This window comes from Molossus molossus, unplaced genomic scaffold (genome assembly GCF_014108415.1).
Source record: "Molossus molossus isolate mMolMol1 unplaced genomic scaffold, mMolMol1.p scaffold_m16_p_13, whole genome shotgun sequence".
In the NCBI taxonomy this organism is placed as follows: Eukaryota; Metazoa; Chordata; class Mammalia; order Chiroptera; family Molossidae; genus Molossus; species Molossus molossus.
The window spans coordinates 12,559,982-12,573,178 of NW_023425348.1; the positions used below are offsets into that span (position 1 = coordinate 12,559,982).

At 65.4% G+C, this 13,197-nt stretch overlaps 1 protein-coding gene across 3 annotated transcripts; it reads right to left on the reverse strand.

Moving 5' to 3' along the window:
- Positions 1 to 1,719: 1,719 nt before the first annotated feature.
- Positions 1,720 to 9,865, reverse strand: MCAM (melanoma cell adhesion molecule). 3 transcript variants are annotated; one of them, XM_036258880.1, is made up of 16 exons: positions 9,772 to 9,865; positions 6,900 to 7,024; positions 6,601 to 6,808; positions 6,453 to 6,523; positions 6,274 to 6,361; positions 5,333 to 5,512; positions 5,115 to 5,236; positions 4,878 to 5,037; positions 4,675 to 4,793; positions 4,468 to 4,609; positions 4,201 to 4,322; positions 3,027 to 3,168; positions 2,862 to 2,933; positions 2,533 to 2,680; positions 2,124 to 2,241; positions 1,720 to 1,784 (listed from the first exon to the last, which is right to left on the reverse strand). In XM_036258880.1, exons 1-16 carry the CDS (start codon positions 9,836 to 9,838, stop codon positions 1,755 to 1,757), a joined length of 1,914 nt encoding a protein of 637 aa, XP_036114773.1. In that variant the 5' UTR covers positions 9,839 to 9,865; the 3' UTR covers positions 1,720 to 1,754. The 3 variants fall into 3 exon arrangements, with proteins under 3 accessions (XP_036114773.1, XP_036114771.1, XP_036114772.1); XM_036258878.1 differs by having other exon boundaries at positions 2,862 to 2,936; positions 9,772 to 9,841; XM_036258879.1 differs by lacking the exon at positions 2,124 to 2,241 and having other exon boundaries at positions 1,722 to 1,784; positions 2,862 to 2,936; positions 9,772 to 9,841.
- Between the last annotated feature and the right edge of the window lie 3,332 nt (positions 9,866 to 13,197).

A 13,197-nucleotide genomic window follows, 5' to 3' on the forward strand; every position in this document is an offset into this window, starting at 1 on the left:
AAAGGCGGCGGGAACCACGGCCAGAAGCCCACTGGGTCTCGGGAAGGGGGGACAAGAGCAGCCTTCTCGCGCCCTCAGCCCCTCCCTGCCTTTAACTAATAAAGAATGTGGAGATAGCAACAATCCTTCTCAAGTCCTCATTTGTGATTTAACATTCTCGGTCTGGGTGGGGCCCAGGGAGCTTGACGCTCCCCAGAACCAAGGCCTGTGTGTGTCAGCGTTAAAACGCAGCAACTCCTCGCGAACTTAGGTGAGCTTGTCGTTGGCCATTTTAAAAATGTGTCGTTAATATAAAAAATTTATATCAGTAGTATTTAATCATTCTCACGTGTAAAGAACAAGAGAAACAGAAGGTAAATATTCTTACAGAGAATAGCAGAACTTTACGATTCGTTTCCATTTTAAGCCCATTTTTTGGCCGATGTGTTAATGTTTAGAGGTCTGTTATACTAATGTTATTTATTAATTTTTTTCCATTTATATACAGTTAACTAAAGAGCTTTTTCAAGCACCCATGTCTGTAAAAAGTATTTTTAAATAAAGTTTCTTTTGTTGTAGCCCACTTGGTTCTTGCTCCGGCACGGGGGTGGGGGGGGGGTGACGCATTTGCAGCTGTAGGCCCACTGGTCACAGCCGTCCCGCCTACCTCGGGGCAAGGCGGGGACAGCACGCGGAGGACAGGGCCAGAGCTCCTTGCCAGCCCCCGGCACCGGCGGCCTGGGACGGGCCCTGTGCTGGGCGCCTGGGCAGTGGGCTGCGGGCTGGGCAGGGCTGTGCTCCTTTGGTGCAGTTTGCCCCGGGCCCAAGCTGGTGGTTCCCGCGGGGAATGAAAGTCGTGTAAGGTTTCCGAGACAACGAAGCTTTATTTTTTGAGTGTGTGTGTGTGCGCGCGTGTGTAAAGGAAACAATTTGCAAATTTGCACACAACCTAACAAAACCACACGCACACACCGATACACACGTCACACCCAAACTCTGGCCCGTTTCTCGTCCCTCAAGTGCCTCCCTCCCGCAGGGCCCTCCTTTGGGGTCCAGGTGCACTAGCTCAGTTCGGAGAAGTTTGGTGCCAGTAGAACTAGAACCTCGGCCCCGGCACAGGGCACGTGGATCTCGTCTCTTCCCCCACCCTCGCCTTCGGCCTTGTGATGACGAGAGCCCAAGGAACTCAGGGGCTGCCCCAGGCGCCCCAGCTCCAGAGAACGGCCCAGCGTCCTGGCAGGGCCAGGGTAGAACCAGTGCACCTTTGAAGGAACAACACCAGTGTCCGGCTTCCGCCCAGAGAAAGGCGTGTCACAAAAGGGACCCCAGCAGGCAGGCGGGCGGGCACATCGGCAGGGGGTGGGGGGCCTGGGCTCCGGTACCCTCCCTTCGGTGATGCACCTGAATTGTGAAGCCAGCTTGGGGGCAGGAAGTCACAAGACCAACAGGCCGATTCCACGGCTGTTGGTGGAAGACGGGGACGGACATCATGCTCGTGTAAGAGAAAACGTGTTCTGAAGGAGCTCTCCTGCCCGCTCCGTGGAGGGGCATCACTCAACCCGAGTGGCGGGCGGGGCCGCCAGGGCCCCAGGTCCTTCTCGGGAGGACTCTGGTCCGAGCCAACCCACTGGCCTCTGAAATGGGGTCTGCAGGGGAGCTGGACCAGGGGTCTTCTCTGACATCCACCTGAGGCTTTGGTGACCATCCTGAGTACTGGGGTCGGGGGTGAGCAGGGAGGGTCCCGGCGGGAAGAGGAGCTCGGTGCGGCTCCGCGGCTAGTGCCTCAGATCGATGTACTTCTCTCCCTAAAAGTGGGGAAAGAGAAATCCGGGGATGTGGACTCGTGCCCGGCGCCCAGGGGTGAGCACTGCAGCGGAGAAGGCAGCGAAGCGACAGCTGATGGACCAGGCGCGGCCTGGAGGAAGCAGCCAGGGCGGGCAAGGCAGGGGAGCCCCGGCCCCTCCGTGGGGCTGGCCTGGCTCTCAGTCCCGGGCGCTGCCCTGTGCTGGTCCTCGGACCCTGGCCTGGCCCTACCAGCTGGGAAGTGTCCCTCCCGAGGAACGCAGGGCAGTGAGTGCGTGTGGGAGGAACAAGAGCCGCCAGCCTGTCACCCCCTCCCGGAAGCTGCGGGCGCTGCCTCCTACCTGGTCTCCGGGAGCCCTCTTGTCACCGTTGCTGCCCTGTAGGAGGCCCATCTCTTCTGGGAGCTTATCTGACTTAACTTCAACTACAAATTCGCTCTTACGGGATGGGGGCAGCGTTCTGGGAGGAGGAAGGGAGGGAAGCGGTTGGCGCTCGGGGGGCCAGGGAAGGACCTGGGACGGGGCCCTGGGCTGGGCTGCCGGGCCCTTGGGTGCCCTGGGGCCAGCGCAGGGAAGGGGACAAGCCGTGAATGAAGGGGAGCGGGCGTGACTGCCGGAGGCTCCGACGGGGCGTACCAAGCAGGGAGCAATCGGACCGGCGCCCCACTCGGCTCCTCAGAGGCGGGGCGCTGGGGGCGGGGCAGCAAGCTGGGGGACCGGCCGGGTGGGGACGGGTGTGGGACGAGCTTACATCTCCTGCTTGCCTGACCGCCCGCAGGGCAGCCTGCCCTTCTTGTAGAAGAAGTAGAGGACAGCGCCCAGCAGGGCCAGCAGCAGCAGGCACACGGTCACCGCCACGATGACCACACCCTTGCTCTGGGGCTCGGGCAGCTTCTTCTCTGTCCCACAAAGACGCCCCTGTCACCGCCTGCCCCAGGCCCCACCGTCTCCCCCACCGACCACGGGCTGGCAGGAGGCGGTGGTGCTCACCTCTCCGGACAAGGCCTCCCCCGGGGGGTCAGGGCAGAAGGAGGGTGCCCGGTGCGGGTCCGGCCTGTTCGTGGGCCGGGCCCGGCTTACCTGCGGAGGTGTTGTTGGTTCGGGTGTGAGGACCGACGGTGACGGCAGCGAGCCCGGTGGTTCTGTTGGCGTCTGCTGGGAGGGCAACGCAGCGGATGCAGCCGGGGTCGGGGATAGCGCCAGCGACACCCCAACCCGGCGGCGCCTGGAGGTGCAGACCCTTACCCGGCTCCAGGACGATGCTGGTGGTGTTTCTGCCCAGGGGGTTGGAAGCGACACACTGGGCGCCCGTCTGCAGCAGCTCAGCGGTCACGAGGACTGTCAGGACGCTCAGGACACCCTGTGCCCCTCGGGGCTGCTCACTGGCCTGCGAGGAGGAGCGGGGACAGTCGGACAGACGCGCGGGACAAGGACGGCGCGCCGGGGACAGGTCACCAGGACGCAAGGCCCCGGGCGCCTGGCAAAGGACAGTAGGGTGGGGCCTCGCCCCAGGGTGACCTTTCCTCCCCGAGCATGTGGCTGGTCTTGCCGTTCGGACCCCTGACGTTCCTCCCCGGAGGCCTCGGTTGTAGTTCAGCTCCAGGCCCAGAAAAGCAGTGAAACCAGCCCAGCGACCCCGCTGCTGACCTCAGGACCAGCTGCTGGCTAATGACCCCCGACCTGGCGCCGACCAATCAGTCCATGGGGACCCCGACCCTGAAAGGACACACCTGGGAAGCTGCTAAATATTCTATTGAGCCCTGGCCGGTTTGGCTTAGCGGTTAGAGCATTGGCCTGCGGTCCAGAGAGACCCGGGTTCGGTTCCCACTAAGGGCATGTGCCTCGGTTGCAGTTTGTCCCCGGCCCTGGTTGGTCCTGCGGGTGGCAGCCACTCGATGTGTCCCTTTCACGTCGATGTTTCTCTCCCTCTCTCCCTCCCTCTCTCCCTCCCACTCTGTCTGAAGATAAATGTAGAAATGTCCTCGGGTGAGGATAAAAAAAAACAACCCGCAGGAGGAGGACCCAGCGCACTCCGCCCCCTCCCTCGGAGCCTGCACCTTCCCCTTCCCACCCCCTCGCCCCAGGCACGGCCCCTTCGCCAGCTCCAAGGGCCCTCCCTTTGCCTCTGCACCTTGTCTCCTCAGCCCATTTCTTCACGAATCACTTCCTTCACCTCTGACCTTTCATAAATAAACGTCCCTTTGCAGTGTGAGTCCCATCTCGGAATCCTCTCCCACCCAAACGCAAGTAAGAGGATGCGGGACCCGGGTCTGGTCTGAGCCCGCGGGTCTGACACCTGGTGCCAATCCGTTGCCCCCGCTGAGGAGCTGCAGCCCAGGGGGCAGGAGGTCCACAGGGTCCGGGCAGCCACGCCCCGGGAGGGAGCAGGACAGCTGGGAGAGGAGCTGGGCCGGCTCACCTGTCCGCCCACGTTCCAGGAGACGGTGGGCCGAGGGTGCCCGGACGCTTCACAAGACAGGTTCAGCATCGTGTTCAGCTGCGCCCGCACCCTTCTCTCCTTCAGTGCCATCCACGGGGGCCCTGGGGGCGGGGGCAGCATGAGGCGGCGACTGCGGGCCCCTCCTCTCCCCACAGGGCACGCGGGGGCTTCCTGTCCCCAGACAGGCGGAAGCACCCAGCTTGGGGTGGATTCCAGGGGCCAAGCGATCTCAGCTGAGGTCCTCACCCGAGACGGCCACGTTGACCAGCCGCGTGGAGTTCAGGCCAGGAACGCGGGGCACGGACACCACACAGAGGTAGCCTCCCCCTGCCTCCCGGTTCAGGTTGTGCAGTCTGAGCTCCGGTCCCCTTTCCAGCACCTCGCCTGTCTGGGGTGACACAGGTCAGAGGCCACCCCGGCTCCGCCCGCCCGGGTCCAGGGCCACCCGGGTACCTTCTCTCGCAGCCACTGGAACTCCAGCGCCTCGTCACTCTCCGCCTCACAGACCAGGCTGAGGCTGCTGCCCTCGGGGCCTTCGGGGGCCTCGGGGCGCACCCGGACATCGGGCACGCCTGGGGACACGCAGTGGTGTCAGCCGGTGCGGGGCAGGGGCCGTCTCGCCCCGCCTCGCCCCCGTCCTGCGCCCCGCCCCTCACCGTTCACCAGCAGCTCCTGCCGGTCACTGAGCGACGTCATGGTCTCCAGGTCCAGGCCCACACATTCGTACCACCCGCTGTGCGCCTTCTGGGCAGGCTCCAGGACCAGCACCCCGTTGTCGTCCGTGGGCTTCTCCTCCATGTCCATGGTGCTGCTGTTCTGGGGGGGGATGGAGGGGTGAGCCGAGCGCACCCCCGGCCCCCCGCCCGTCTGCAGCAGCGCCACGTCCTCCGCACCTGCTTGCTGATGCTGAAGTGAGGCGGGGGGTTGCCGTCGGCCGCACAGCGGATCTCCACGCGGTCTCCTTCCTTCAGGGTCCCCTGGGGCTCCACTTCCAGCCACACTTTCTCTGCCGGGTCTGCAAGTGGAGGGGAGCCCTGAGCCCCGCCGCAGGGCGGGGAGAGCCCCGCCAGAGCCCCCCAGGCCTGGCCCCAGCGCGCCGGCCGGCACTCACAGAACACAGGGACGGTGACCTCCCTCGACTCCTTCATGTAGCTCCCGCCGGGCAGCCGGTAGTTCAGCTCACAGTGAAAGTGGGCGTCTCTGTCCTCCTTGAGCAGCTGCGCCTTCAGGACACTGCGCAGGGTGTACAGGCCGCTCGACTCCACGATCTGGGACGACTGGATGAGGACCCCTGGGCAGGGAGGGGCGGGACAGCTTGCCTCGGCCCTGCCTCGCCCACCCGCGGCTCCACAGGCCTGGCAGGGGGACCCCTCTGTTCCTGCGGAGGGCCGGGCACAGGCGGCGAGCTGCACCCTCCACCCCAGCGGCTCACCGCTCGGGATCTACCCAGACACGCTCACGGCACCACGCGAGGACGCGTGCCAATTGTGGCGCCTGAGGGAAAAGGAAGGAGACGCTCTGGGCGCCCATGGACACGGGTGTGAGCGGCCGGGCAGATCCAGACAGTCACCTGGGAGGCCCTCCGACTCGTGTCAAGAGGGAAACACGGTACAACAGTGTGCGCCCCACGGCGCGGTTCTGATCGGGTTTCTCAACCTCAGCACCACTGCCGTCTGGACGCGATCACCCTGAGCTGGGGGCTGGCCAGCAGCACCCCGGACCTCCGCAGCGCCCCTCCATTCGGGACACCAGGACTCCAGACACTGTCAAACGTCCTGGAGACGGGCGGGGGCACCCGGCTGAGAGCCGCCAGCTCAGGTAACCAGACAAAGCCCATGTGTTCCCAGGTGCGTCCACAGCCGTGAGCACACAGTGCCAGGCTTGACAGCACACACCCCAACGGCGGAGACTGATTCCGGCAGACGCAATCTTCCTTCCAGATTTTTAGTGCAGTGTACCCTCCTAGGGACATATTTTCAAGTATCGTCGTGCGCTTTTTAAGAAAAGCAAATGAAACAGAGGGCGGTTGTGAGGACGGACAGGGCTACTCACGGTCCTTCTGCTCCTTCAGAGGTTGGCCATTCTTGTACCAGACGACTTGAGGAAGGGGGTACCCATTCCTCCCCACGCAGGTAGCAACCTAAGAAGGGCAGGGTGAGTCTCCCTGCCCGAGACCCCACCAGGCCCGACCTTAGCGCCTCGTCCCCTCTGGCCACCGAGGCGTAGCTCACCTCCTCGGGCTCCCTCCTGTCCACGGAAATGCCCACGGTGTTGGCCTGGATGCTTGGCTCCTCTGGGGCTTCTGCGAGGGAGAGAAAGAAGGGGCTGGGCCAGCTCTCTATCCCTCCCACGCTGCCCACCGGCTCGGCGGGCACTCACTGTAGACACGGAGTTGGACGCGGTGCTCCTGGGACCGAGGGTGCCTGCCCTGGCACAGAAAGATGCGCTCGTCATGGGGCGTGACATGTGCCAGGGCCAGGGTGGGCCCCTGGTCCTGGAGGCTGAGCCGGTGCTGGTACTCCCCAGGTATGGTCTGGCCACGGCCCTGGTGCAGGCGGAAGATGAGAGTAGGCTTCTCCTTGTGGACCTAAGGGAGGCAGCACAGGAGGTGGGGTCCTGGGCTGCAGGAGGGGTGCAGCCTCCACCGCCCCTGCCCTCCGCGGAGTCCCAGAACTCACAGAAAACCAGTCCACTTGGCTGAGGTTGCCCTGGGAATGGGAGGGACCACACTGGAGGAGGGCGGTGCTACCCACTTCCACCTCCACCAGCTCAGGTTCAGGCTGCTCTGCCTCTCCAGGCACCCCTGGGGGAGAGAGGAGGGACACCCACAGCTGTGTCAGGCACCCCTGGGGGAGAGAGGAGGGACACCCGCAGCTGTGTCAGGCACCCCTGGGGGAGAGAGGAGGGACACCCGCAGCTGTGTCAGGCACCCCTGGGGGAGAGAGGAGGGACACCCACAGCTGTGTCAGGCACACCTCGGGTGACAGCAGGGACACCTGAAAGCAGTGTCAGGCACCCCTGGGGTGACAGCAGGGACACCTGATAGCAGTGTCAGGCACCCCTGGGGTGACAGGAGGGACACCCGCAGCTGTGTCAGGCACACCTGGGGTGACAGCAGGGACACCCGCAGCTGTGTCAGGCACACCTCGGGTGACAGCAGGGACACCCGGCAGCTGTGTCAGGCACCCCTGGGGTGACAGCAGGGATACCCGCAGCTGTGTCAGGCACCCCTGGGGTGACAGCAGGGACACCTGATAGCAGTGTCAGGCACCCCTGGGGTGACAGGAGGGACACCCGCAGCTGTGTCAGGCACCCCTGGGGTGACAGCAGGGACACCCGCAGCTGTGTCAGGCACACCTTGGGTGACAGCAGGGACACCCGCAGCTGTGTCAGGCACCCCTGGGGTGACAGGAGGGACACCCGCAGCTGTGTCAGGCACCCCTGAAGTGACAGCAGGGACACCCGCAGCTGTGTCAGGCACACCTGGGGTGACAGCAGGGACACCTGATAGCAGTGTCAGGCACCCCTGGGGTGACAGCAGGGACACCTGATAGCAGTGTCAGGCACCCCTGGGGTGACAGGAGGGACACCCGCAGCTGTGTCAGGCACCCCTGAAGTGACAGCAGGGACACCCGCAGCTGTGTCAGGCACCCCTGAAGTGACAGCAGGGACACCCGCAGCTGTGTCAGGCACCCCTGGGGTGACAGCAGGGACACCCGCAGCTGTGTCAGGCACCCCTGGGGTGACAGCAGGGACACCCGCAGTGTGTCAGGCCAGCTGCTCTCCGTCTCCTCCTCTCACACCCGCTCACTGCAGCTGTCCTCCTTCCTGCCACTTCGAGGGTCTGAAGAGGACCGTCCTCTCCTAACCCTCAGCCACTCTACCCTTCCCCTCGGGCCAGCCCCTCGCAGCTGGAGAGTTGGGGTGGCCACCTCTGGGCCCTGGAGCAGAGAGCGGAGCGCCAAGCAGTCCCAGATGAGGCTGGCAGAGAGGGGCAACCAGGCTCTGGGCCAAGAGGAAGGCCCCTTTCCTTCCAGGCCCCCCTCTCCCAGTGAGCTCAGGGCGTGGGAATGCAAGGCATGTGCCAGGCTGGGGCACACAGGCCCCTTTGTGTCCTCACACCCAAGGGAAGACATCACTGCTCTACCCTTTGCCCCCCAAAGGACCCCCCAACACCCACCGGTCTAATCCTGGCCCGAGCTCCCCTTCTGCCCCTAAGCAGCACCTCCGTGAACATCTGACACACTCAGGGGACCCTATCCTGGGAGTCTTGTGGGCATGGCGGAGTCAGAGTCCCTCCCAGGGGTCAAGACGAGGGCCAGGCAGTGGGCAGGAGTGACGTCAGTGGTGCCCGCGCTGCCCGCTCCGTCTGGAGGTGACGTCACTGGATCCCGCTGCCCGGACTCTGAGGTGCCACAGCTGGGTGCCGGGTTGCTGCACTGGTCTGGCTCCCACACAAGGACAGACGGAGTGGTTTCACCCCCAGCAGAAGCCTCAGATCCCTGACTGTACCCCCAGCCCTAGAGGAGCAGGGTGGGTGGGCTGGACCTGGGGTACCTGGGGCCTCATTTAGCCCTTTCCCCAGAAAAACAGTCAGCTTGGCAGGCAGCAGCCCAGGTTACCCCAGGGACGCTGTGGGCACTGGGCAGAGGGCCAGCGAGCTGGGTGTGGGCCAGCCCTCCTTCCCCGGCGGACAGCGGCTGCGACCAGGGAGAAGGAGCCAGAGACCCGCGGCACCAGCGGGCCACACATACACACAGGGGCCGCGTGACGCCGGAGCGCCCGGCTCCGCGCAGGTTCGGGCACGGGTGCTCTCCCCACCTGGAGGGGGTCCCGTTCCCGCAGCTGTGACACCTCTGGGGCGCTTCCACTCTGGGAACCCTCGTCTCTGCTACCTGTGGTCCCCTCCCCGCCAGATGTGAGGCGACCCACGCAGCCCCAGCCTCTGCCAACGCCCAGCTCGGGCGGGAGCCGCCGCCCGTCCCCTCTCCCTCACCTCCAGCCTGGCTCGAAGCCCGGGCGGGAGAGGGGGGTCGCGCACCCTCCAGCGAAGAAAGCTGCCTTTCCAGCAACAGGCGGGCGCGCGATCCCCGATCTGGGACAACGCTCCCCAGCTGCGCGTCCGCCCGCGCTCCGACCGCAGCGGCCGAGGACCCACCTGAAGGCGCCTCCCCGCCCCGAGGGCCGGCCCCGCCCTTCCCCGCGCGGCCGCTCCTCCCGCCTCCACTCCGCTTTCACCCTCCCCGGAGGGGACTGTTCTCCACGGATATTCCTGAGTGGAAGGGCCGGGGGAAGGGCTAGCAGCGGGGGAGGGAGGGGGGGAGAGATGGATGTGCCTCCCGAACTGGGGCCAAGTTCGAACTCGCCATCCAGGTTCGTGCCCTTGACCGGACTCCCTCTCCCCGCGAGCCGCGCGGGCGGGCGCCCCCCACTCTCGCCGGGGCACCCGGACGGGGCGCGCGCAGGGCGCACGCGGCAGCGCGAAGCTGCGGCCCCTCCGCAAGGCCAGCTCCGGCCCTTCGGGGCGCGGTCCCCGGAGACCTCACTCACCCGCGGCGCGGCGACAGCAGCAGCAGGCGGCCAGCAGGAAGGCGCAGAGGAGCCTGGACAGCCCCATGCTTCCCCGCGGAGGCCGAGCGCAAAGTGAGAGCCGGGCCACCGCCGCGCTGACGTCAGGGGGGAGGGGAGGTGGGGGAGGGGGCGAGCGCCCGGCGGCCCCGCCCCGCAGCCCCCGGACCGGCCAGCGCGCCGCCGCCCTGGGCGCCGACCGCAGGACCCGCGCCGTAGCCGCACGGGCCAGGGAGAGGCGGCCCCCCAGCCCCCACCGTGGGAAGGGTGCGAGGGCAGAGACAGGTGTCTCCGGCCGGGCCGGCTCCGGGGGCGGCAGCAGCGAGAAGCTGGCCCGAGTAGCCGGAGTCCCACGGTCAGAAGCAGCCGCGCTCAAGCCCCCTCAAACCCTAGCAGCCCGTGCAGCCCCGGGGGACCTCCTGGCGGAGGAGCAGCGGACGGGGCCCTCCCGTTCGGGCCTGTCGCTCCGCCGCCTCCGCCCTGCCGGACCTCTGCCACAGAAACCCGCCGGCCTCGGCCGCTGCCCAGGACGATTGCACGGTGGCGGTGCCGCCCTCCTGGCCCTGCCCCTCGCCCGCAGTCCTGGCGTCTGAGGACCCACAGACCCAGAGGTACCTGCCCTGGGGAGTGGAGGTGGCGCCTTTGGGCTGCCCCTTCGAACCCACGCTCCTGAGGTCTGCCCTCGACTGGACGAAGGGGGAGGGGTCACCGGCCCAAGGCCGCCTCTCACTTGTCCAAGCCCAGGCCTTGAGGTCTCTGCCCTCTTTGCTCACGGAGCCTGGGACTCAGTTTCTCCTCGTCTGAACGAAACGAGGGGAAGAGTTCATGGGCCCCAGGTCTCCCGCTTGACCTCAGAAAACCTGTTGCAATTCTTGACAGTTGGAAAAACTCCTGCAGCAGAACTCCACCCCCTCTACCCCCCAATCCCGGGGCTCCCCAACACTGTTCTTTGTGGCTCGGTAGCGGGGGGTGGGCACGGAGTCCTCAGATCTGGCTTCAGGGTGCAGGGCCTGATGGAGTCTGCCGCACAGCGAGGCGTGGGCAGCCTGCAGCGCCCCTTTCCCCAAACCCTAGTCTCCTGGCCTCTTGGACTGAGGCTCTGGGGAGTGGGAGGGGCCCCAGCCTCGGAGAGATGCTTGCCCCGGCCCCTGGGACTCCTTCAGCGGGGAGGGCGGAATGGGAGCCCGGCCACGCCGACTTTCCGCGGCTTGGGGGAGGAGCAGGGTGAGGCAGCAAACGCCAGGGATGGGCAGGTGATTCGGAGAGCGCTCTGGGACGGCGCTCTGATGACGCAGAGATGACTGGCAGAGCGCACAGCCTGGGCCTTCAGAACCGTGCGACCCCTCCCCCTCCGTTGGTCTCCAGCAGGGACCCTGCCTAGCCGACCCGGGGGACGCGGGGTGGGCTGAGGACCACGGCTCCCAGCCCCGAGAGTGAATGTGTGGACTGGCCAGGCTGCAATGGAATGGATGAGCTCGTGTCTGCAGGCGCCGGAACGGGGCCGGCTGACGCCTGCTGTTTGCCCCGCAAGCCCAGAGCTGAGCATCGGGCTCCACGGCCCTGTCCCCACCCCCTTCCCTTCCCTTCACCCGGTGAACTAATCATTCTCCTCTCTCAGGCCTGAAAATAAAGCCAGCTAACCACCAAGGACAGTCGGTTCGCAGTTCTTCTGCCCTGAGGAGAGCGAAGGCCGGTGGGTTAGAGGAGATGCCTCTGCAGTGGGGGGAACGAAGTTAGAGACCAGGTGACGCCCCTTCCCCGCGTGGCCCCATCGACCTACAAAGCCCGCAGCGGGAGGCGACCTGAGTGGCCAGGGGGCAGACAGTTTGGGGTGTCTTAACGAAGGGGGCACCTGGAGATTCCAAACCAAAGGGGCAGGGCCTTGGAGGGGGTTTGCAGGGAACCGGACCAGGAAGAAAAGCTGCACGAAGAACAGGGTGGAGCAGAAGATGTTGGGGAGCCGCTCTCCACCAGGCCAAAGACTAGAGGTTCAGCAGAGGAGGGACCGAGGTGGCGGAGGAAGAACGTGGGGTCCAGAAGGGGAGACCAGGGGGCAGGGATGGGCCTTCCACCACAGACTCTTGCGCCTGGACGGGGTTGGAAGCAGGCTTGCTCAGGTACAGGCCAAGGTCAGAAGATGCCCTGGCAAGAGTCCTAATTCTTCATTTCCCTGCAGAAGGAAGAGGCAGGGAGGTGCCTTCCTGTAGACCCAGGCTCCTGGGGAGGAGAGAGCCTGCAGTGAGGCCCTCTGGGTACCTCCTGGCACAGGTGTGACTGAGGCTGGGTGGGGTGGGGGCCAGAATCTGGGTGCCTCAGCTAGTCTCCAGTGTGGGCGGGGCTTTCATTTCATTGTAAGAAGTGGAGAAAAATGGGGTCCAGTGGAGTCACAGGTAAAAAGACAAGGGGCCTGTCCCCCAGGGGCTCACTGGGGTGAGATTTGAACCTAGGAGCTCCCCGCCCCCAGCTCTAGCATCGTGGGCACAATGACCTCTGGTCCAGGGACCTCCCCGGAGGATTCGAGAAGGGCAGGCCAGCTGAGGAAGGAAGCTGATCAAGACAAGTCTGCAGCTGCAGGGAGAAGGAGCTGGGGGTAGAGAGGGGTGGCCCAGCAATCTCGCCAGCTAAGGAGGCTGGGGAACCCCCTGGACTGGCCAGGGTTGGAAGTGAGGTAGGAGGGTATTTCCAGAACAGGGGTTGCGTTGGGAGGAGACCGGGAGTGAAACAGGGTTGGGGGGTGGGGGCCCTTGTTGCTGAGGACTCCTTGGGCCAGGAAACCGGATACTGGGGGGCTGGGTGGAAGATGTGGGGAAGGGATTGAATGAGGGGAAGCAGCCCCTATCCTGGCCGGACGTAGTCTCCCCCGTGTCCTCTGCACCTGACCCAGGGCAGGAGGAAGGTGCTTGGGGACTGAGGTGTGCCCAGAAACACTGTGGAAGAGGAGGCGGGTGGGGGATGGGAGGGGCTATTTTTAAACTTGGAAGAAACGTGAGTTCATCTCCACCCTGAGTGCTGGAGGCTGCAAAGGCCCCATTGTACAGGGGTCCGGAGGCGGGGTGAGGAGGGTGAGTGGCACAATGGCGAGGCTTATGTGGGAGCCGCACGGGGAGTAGGAGGTGGGGGGGGGTCTTCACAGCTGCCGGCTGACTCTGGGTCCAGCCACGCTGGGGCTCGGACAGGGGCGTGTCCAGGCACACAAAGCCCCCTGTTGGGGAGCAGGGTCTCTGGCATCCTGGCCCATCCTGGGGAGGGGCTGTGGGTGGGATTCCCACAGCCTGGCTTTCCCAGGGACGGCAGGGTCTGTTCCCAGGCCCCCAGCATTCCAGCGACTCCCCTGGGAGCTGACTCTGTCAGCCCCTTCCCAGCCAGGGAGTCGGGAGAGGAGAGAGGATGTGGATGTATAGGAACTCT

What these genes read in the sequence shown, in the direction of transcription:
- MCAM (XM_036258878.1), bottom strand. Translation starts at nt 9,838, where the DNA reads ATGGGGCTGTCCAGGCTCCTCTGCGCCTTCCTGCTGGCCGCCTGCTGC. An exon ending in CGTCCAACTCCGTGTCTACA is followed by an intron (nt 6,524 to 6,600) that starts GTGAGTGCCCGC and finishes TCTCCCTCGCAG; the next exon opens with AAGCCCCAGAGGAGCCAAGC. An exon ending in ACAGGAGGGAGCCCGAGGAG is followed by an intron (nt 6,362 to 6,452) that starts GTGAGCTACGCC and finishes TGCCCTTCTTAG; the next exon opens with GTTGCTACCTGCGTGGGGAG.